At 44.9% G+C, this 7,449-nt stretch overlaps 1 protein-coding gene across 1 annotated transcript; it reads right to left on the bottom strand.

Annotated features, from left to right (window-relative positions):
• Window positions 1-1,020: 1,020 nt before the first annotated feature.
• On the bottom strand, window positions 1,021-5,989 carry LOC120393225 (tumor necrosis factor alpha-induced protein 2-like). Its single transcript, XM_039517793.1, has 5 exons — window positions 5,888-5,989; window positions 3,999-4,154; window positions 3,342-3,463; window positions 1,791-1,809; window positions 1,021-1,188 (listed from the first exon to the last, which is right to left on the bottom strand). Exons 1-5 carry the CDS (start codon window positions 5,957-5,959, stop codon window positions 1,021-1,023), a joined length of 537 nt encoding a protein of 178 aa, XP_039373727.1. The 5' UTR covers window positions 5,960-5,989.
• Window positions 5,990-7,449: the final 1,460 nt, after the last annotated feature.

The following is a 7,449-nucleotide window of genomic DNA, read 5'->3' as shown; positions in this document are numbered from 1 at the left end:
TTGGATCCTAATTTGCCAAGCAGGCTTAGAAATTCACGCCTCATGGAGGTGAATGGGATATAGGAGTGGTAAATTCCCACCTCTGGCTGACTGCTATGGTGTGGCTAGGGAATGCTTTCCGCAAGGCTTGCGTAGCTGGGCAGCAGCCCATCAGTTTACACTGTGCTGGCTGTAGCCTCACAAAAGGAAGGTGCCAAAACTTAGATTTTTAAAAAATTAAAATTTGGATTTTACAAAATGCCGAAAGCTCCTGAAGTTCCAAGATCGGCAGCTTTCTGTGCTGTGAGTTTTCTCTTGTCCATGATGAGGCACTTTCACTTTTTGAAGCGCATGCAGTCACGACCTTCAGTGAGACCCTTTAAACCTTTCCTTATCCAAACTGTTCCTGCAAACCAGCCTGAGAGCCGGCTTTGTTCCTTCCTGACCCCTTCGCCACATCTTATTGATCTAATAGAAAATGCAGCTTCTTAGCCTCTGATTAAAAAGAAAACCTAGCAGATGTCTACTGAGCATGCTCTGAAATTTTTTTTCCCAATCACTTTACATTTAATTTCCCCCCCCCCCAAAAAAAACTTAGCAAAGAGCCTCTTCCTCCATAGAGGACAAGCCATGCTTTATAGAGCTTAGCTAAATAATTAGTTAGCTAGGTAATACTTGCAACGCCCCAGGAAGTAACTGGAGTATTATTGTACCTAGGGGGAAATTGAGTCATAGTGGGATTGTCTGCGACCTCAGAGGGAGTCAGTGTCTGATTTGAGAGCTCTGTTTGCTGTTCAGACAACTAGAACACAACCCCTCCATCAGATTTCATCCCTTGGTAGCTAAGCACAGAGCAAATCTCTTCCCACAGGGGAGTCAATCTTACAATGACAAAAAAAGGACTTCAGTAGAGAAATGCTGCTGCACCGGTTAGCTACAGAGCCCATGGGTGAGGCTTGCTGAACCTGGCCCCATGCTGTGACTTTTACTAGCTTAGCAAATAGTCGCATACAGTATGAGTGCTGGTTGCAGGGATCAAGCCTAGGAAACCTTTATAGCTGAGAACAGAGATTCACAGGAAGTGGTGGACTTTGTGCTGACATCCAGGATGCTCAGGATGCTTCTTACTTCACTGTTCAGCAAGTTTCCCTTGATGTACAAGATGGCAGTGTTGGGGACTCTGGTACCCCAAACGGCAAAGTTCGTTGTCTGACCGCGAGAGACAGGCAACACCAGCAAAGTTCAAATATAATGCTCTTTATTGAAGAGTGCACACGACAATAGAGAGCGAGCTCGTCTCCAAAGAGAACCAGCTAGCTTCTTTGCAAAATTACCTAGGTTTATATAGACAGCTCCGTCGCATCATCATAATTGCAATTAACTAGTTAAGTAGCCACCCCCCTTCTTTTGAAACTAGAAACTGTTACCATACATTCTTTTTTTATGTTCTACAAGATTAAATGTTTTACATGATTTATGATACCTTAACAATCACTAATCAATCTAAAATGTAATTGTTAGGAATAGACATAGAACAGAAACAGGGAGTACTGCACAGGGAGTCTGGAAGTTTGGAATCTTGGCTCTTATGAGTTCTTTAAACGAATTGTTTCTACCTCAATATGTTTGGTACCATGCTAGGAATACAGTCCCTTTCTTATCTCATGGTTGCTTAACTTTGTGAGAGACAGACCTGCAACTCCCTGGGACTTTCCACTTATGAATTACCCATAAACCTCTGTTAGGCTGTTAGCTTGACTTGGTTCAGGTTGACACATCTGGCTTTGGGTTATATTTTATTTAGGCCTAACAGCAGCAACGTGCTTTTTGCTAGCGAAAATAAAAGATCCAACGTTAGTGCCACTCTGTGTATGTATCTAAGGTTCTTATGTGGCCCCATCATCTGACCACCTAAGGGTCTTTAATGTCCTTATCCTCACAACACCCCTGTGTGGTAGGGGAAGTGCTTTTTGTTCTGTGTTTATACAGCACCTAGCGGAATGTGGTTCTGCTCCAGGAGTGAGACTTCTAAGCACTACAGTAATACAAATAATTCAATCTCAATTCTGTTGATTGCAACTGAGACATGGAGAGGCTAAGTGATTTGTCCAAGGTTACACAGGAAGTGCCACAGCAGGGAATATAATCCAGGTCTCCTAAATCCCAGGCTAGTATCCTGACCACTGCACCGTCCCCTGCCTTCAGTTGACATGAAAGAGGAGAAACCTGGCTCAGAATCAACAAGGAGTCTGGTGGTACCTTAAAGACTAACATTTATTTGGGCATAAGATTTCGTGGGTAAAAATCCCACTTCAGATATGCCCGAATAAATCCGTTAGTCTTTAAGGTGCCACCGGACTCCTTGTTGTTTTGGGGGATACAGACTAACATGGCTACCCCCCGATACCTGGCTCAGAATGTTGTAGATTCTATATGGTGTCTTGCTTAAGACAACTTATTTTAGCCGATGGGTCACCAGCCAAACGGTCACAAAAAATTACATGTTGGGGGGTGGAGTGGAGGACACCTAATCTAAGCTATAAAATCAGTGGTGGCACAGCTGAATTATGGAACTTGGATCTGTATGTACTTTGGAAAAGAGGTCAGGAACAAATATACCTCCTATCAAGATCTCCGAACTGTACCTTGCTAAAAGGGGAGTTGTTACCCACCATGCAGCAGGGCTCCTAGGCACCTGGCATGGATGATGAGCTCTCTGTGTAGCAGGCCTTGAAGTGCTTGAACCTGATCTAGAAAAGCTGATGCTCAAACTAGCTGCTTTTCATCTAATACTCAAGTATCTTCATGGAACTACTGTGGACGTTCCTATTAATGTTCACAAGTATTTTTCAGTACCTCTTACCTACTGGGAACGAGTGATGCACGAAAGGTAGAAATATCACAGGGAAACAGGAATCTGCCTCAGCTCCTCCTGGTCCCCTATTTGATTACATAATTACTGAATTTGTTCAGATTATTAGAGAGACGAAAGCAGGAAACAGAATTCTTACATGGGGACTTTACATTGTCTATTTGAGACTTGCTGTATAACCACAAGAAATATGGACTTGGACATTTAAAATCGCCTTGGATGTGGCTGAGGATAGAAGCTTGCACTGCAGATCGAGAAAAGCTGATGCTCAAACTAGCTGCTTTTCATCTAATACTCAAGTATCTTCATGGAACTACAGTGGACGTTCCTATTAATGCATCCGTAGAAGTGAGCTGCAGCTCACGAAAGCTCATGCTAAAATAAATTTGTTAGTCTTTAAGGTGCCACAAGTACTCCTGTTCTTTTTGCGGATACAGACTAACACGGCTGCTACTCTGAAACCTGTCAAGTATTTTTCAGTACCTCTTACCTGATATCTGGGTATGTATTAGCAAGCGTAGCAACTTCTATTTTAATGCCATCTGAATCCTGAAGTCTGATTATTTCAGCCAGTTTTGGGAGTGCAGAATCCAACCACGTGGTCTTGGACCCCTATCAGAAAATAGTGGGCAGAGTAAACAGTCTAATACAGGTCCACTGGGATTACAAAACCCTGTCTGCATGGGGTGGGGACATAACCAAGGAACGCTGTTTAAATATGATTCCAGCTAAGCCAGTTTCTGACACAATTGGGTTTGGCACGAAGGAAGGAAGGAAGGAACCAAACAGCGATTAGAAATGATGCCCTATAGTTTTCAGAGACTTTATTCTAAACTGGATTTAGCCTTGCCCAGACTGAGCATAACAGGAGAGGAACCAATTGCATGTAATCAGGAGGAAGTGGGAAATCAGCATCATACTTGGCAGCTCATTTGCTGCTACTAGAGTGTTAGACTTGTAAACTTCAGTCCCCGGGCATATATTCCAACTTTAACTGCCCCTAACCTCAGAAAACTCCCCTTCTGTGTAACATCCACTTGTAAAAACTAAACAGCATTTGAAGAATTAATGCTAGAGGCTGAAGAAAACTCCTTTCAGAAGTTCATAGGACTAAGTTCTGAGGTGGACATGGTGAGCCATCACTAACCTTCTCTTTGCAGAAGCTTTGCAAGTGGGAGGCGTGAGCTGAAATGAGATTTGACAAGCTTTGCTGTAGTTCTGGGGTTTTCAAACTGACTTCCTTCTTAATTAGCCTCACAATGTATTCTCTCACCAAGTGACCATGAATCTTCTCCATAATGCCCTGTTTGGGGTGGGGGGGAAAGAGAGAGAGAATGGAAGTTAATTCAGTAGGATCGTATGCATGGAACCCACTGGGAGGGCTACAGATTATGCCAGATGTCTGGCATAGTTGCCACTTATCTCAATGGCACTTACGTACAGGGCTCCATAGCCCCCTCCTACTGTGTATCCTAGTCCAGTGGTGGTGAGGGGTGGGGACACAGGGGTTGAGCCCTGCAATCGGGAGTTACAATGAGGCTCCAAGCACTCGCCTTTGACTTGACAGGAGGAATGGGCAGGGAATGGGCAGAGCCTCAGACGGTTCCAAAGAGTAGCAACAGAGGGACAATCCTCCTCCACCTCTAACAGACTTGCTCCCACTGCTGTCATGGAGAGGACAACCTTGGGCAATTTCTTTTCAGTTGCTCCCAGCCCCAAGTTCCATAGTTGCCCCTGGTGGAGCTGATGCAGGAGGTGACTACCTGGAGAAGGTAACAGCTCCTGCCCACTCACCAGGGGACTCGCAGATGTGCAGCCTCTTTCCAAGGCCAGCCATCAAGGAACATAGCAAGAGCAGTCTTGGAGCTGGGTGAGTTAGGGGAGGAAAGAGGGAATGGAGGGGACATTCACCAGGGGACGGGAGGATGGCCTAGGCTAGTGTAGGTGAGCTTAGGGAAAGGGTGGGGGTCTGTTTTGAATTTTTGTTTGGGACACCTTTGAATAGCATTAAGCCCCTGTTTGTACATGTGGATCAATGGCAATATGGTCCCAATGCTAAAACACGGTGTGCCAAATTCCTGCCCTCAGTTACACCTGGACAGCCATGCTGGATTCTCATGAGTTCTGAAGTACTCGCTCATCTCCTTATTACTGGCTGATCTGGAGTCCTGTTCTACCCAGTGCACAAAGCCTCCCAGCCCCTCGTAAGCAAAGCAAATGATGTCTGGGAATTGGCTCTTTCCCAGAATGGGGATTTCCTACTGGGAACGAGTGATGCACGAAAGGTAGAAATATCACAGGGAAACAGGAATCTGCCTCAGCTCCTCCTGGTCCCCTATTTGATTACATAATTACTGAATTTGTTCAGATTATTAGAGAGACGAAAGCAGGAAACAGAATTCTTACATGGGGACTTTACATTGTCTATTTGAGACTTGCTGTATAACCACAAGAAATATGGACTTGGACATTTAAAATCGCCTTGGATGTGGCTGAGGATAGAAGCTTGCACTGCAGATCACAACATCTAGACGTGGCCTGTTCTTGGGATTGGCGCCCGTTACAACCACCCCTGCAAATACTTAGGATTATCAAAGCCACCATAAACTAATTTGCACATGTGCAGTCATGCTGGGGCTGGAGGACCAACAGCCCAGATCCTTGATGTAGACAAAGCCTTATTCTGAAAAGCTGCCTGAACATTACATAGGCTTCAATGTGTTTGGCCATCATGCTGAAGAAACCAGGGTCAGAAGGAGGTACGTGAATCTGGCTTTGATGGATAGGAGTTGATGTTGGCCATTGGGATGATTTAGGTAATCTGCACAGTAATGGAAACCCCTCCTTGGGAATGGGATTTGCAATTGTGAAAACTCACCAGTTTAAATGGGGTTAAGCTGGCACTTGCCAACATGCACACCCAGTCCCCTTGCCAAACGGAGGTGGGTCCATATAGCTGAGCATCAGAATGGTCCCTAGCTGACAAGCCAAGCTTGGATTCCCTAGAATTCTTTCAATGTCTCCCCTTGACCTTACCTGATAAAAGGGGTCGTGGAGAGTCTTGAATTCTGAAAGGTGGTTGCTGGTGGCCTGAATGATTTCATTCATCGTTTCACTGCACGAAAGCCATTTACTTTGGGTGAATTTTCTAAAAATAGGCTGAGGAAAGAACATGCTGTTCAGCTTCTACAAAGCAAACTCTAAATGCAGATATGTACATAGAGATTAACATTTTATACAACAGGTGTGCATGGTGCTGTACAAAGAAATTAAAGATGGCCTGCTATAGGAGAAGGGGTGAATGGAGGATAGGGTGACCAGACAGCAAGTGTGAAAAATCAGGACAGAGGGTGGGGGATAATAGGAGCCTATATAAGAAAAAGACCCAAAGATTGGGACTGTCCCTATAAAATCGGGACATCTGGTCACCCCAATTGAGGAATAAAACAATGGGAACCAATTGAGTTTTAAATAATGAAGGTTGGGGCTGAGACTTAAAGTTCAGATCTGGCTCTGATCTTTTCCCAAGTTTGGGTGTGATAGGTTGTGGGGTTTGGCTTGGGGCCCCTCTCTAATAGATGAGAGAAGATCAGATTTTTCTTTAGACTGTAAACTTCCCATTCAGTTAAATCAATCAACCTGAAGTGTATATTCATTGCCGTGATAAAGACAGCATGATGATGACCTCAGTGAAGAAATGTGATCAGATACTACGATGTGCAGTATAAACCCTGGAACACTGGGTTGCTATGTGTTTAATCCCCCTTCCCCCCAAAAAGAAGAATTCTGGGAAAATTATGTGAACCTACTTTTTTGTCCCAAATCAAATCAGTAACATATTAGACTTTTCCTCTACAGGAATATTTCATATGATACAATTACATCTCTATATGCTTGGTATTTATTCATGTAATACACACAGGTTACCTTTAACTCCAGAAACAAATCTTGAAGCAGTACATCATAGCCAATGTTCTCTATTTCACTAAGTGCACCAAGTATTTTTAATCTCGTGCTGTCTTGTGCTGATGGTGTGGTTTTCTCCGTGTGGTCTCTGAAACAAGATGCAGGGATAGATTTGTTACACAAAATAGGAACACTAGGGGGAGACACATTTTAATAGCTCAGAAAATGTAACCTAGCACTAGGACATCAAGTTTTGTCACTACCCAAAAAGCAAACTAGAATTCTGAGTGGCTTCTATGTCTTAGAGTAGAAGTGATGGTCAGGAACTGTCTTCTCCTAGGAGCTATGCAGCGCCTGGCACAAGGGGGCCCTGATCTTGCTGTGAGGACTCCCACCCGAAGCGTGCCTCCTGCCGCGCACCCCCAAGGATCCTCTTGCGCTCCCCACTTTGGAGACCGCTGCACTAGCTGTCTTTTACCTGTATCCACATCCTCACCAGCAGCAGGAAGCCCTCAAAAGGGCTAGCGGGGTGGAGAAGGGGTCTTGCAGGGAAGAGGCAGCAGACTGGAGGTAAGGGGCAGCACGAGGGCGGGCTCTCGAGAAGGGGCATCCCTCTCAGAGCTGGGGATAGAACCCAGGAGTCCTGGCTCCCACCACCCGCTCTAGCCCACTGGACCCCTCTGCCCTCCCAG

This window comes from Mauremys reevesii, unplaced genomic scaffold (assembly GCF_016161935.1).
Source record: "Mauremys reevesii isolate NIE-2019 unplaced genomic scaffold, ASM1616193v1 Contig17, whole genome shotgun sequence".
NCBI lineage: Eukaryota > Metazoa > Chordata > Testudines > Geoemydidae > Mauremys > Mauremys reevesii.
Note: the sequence above shows the minus strand (reverse complement) of the source record. Positions and strands in the feature narration are given on the sequence as shown.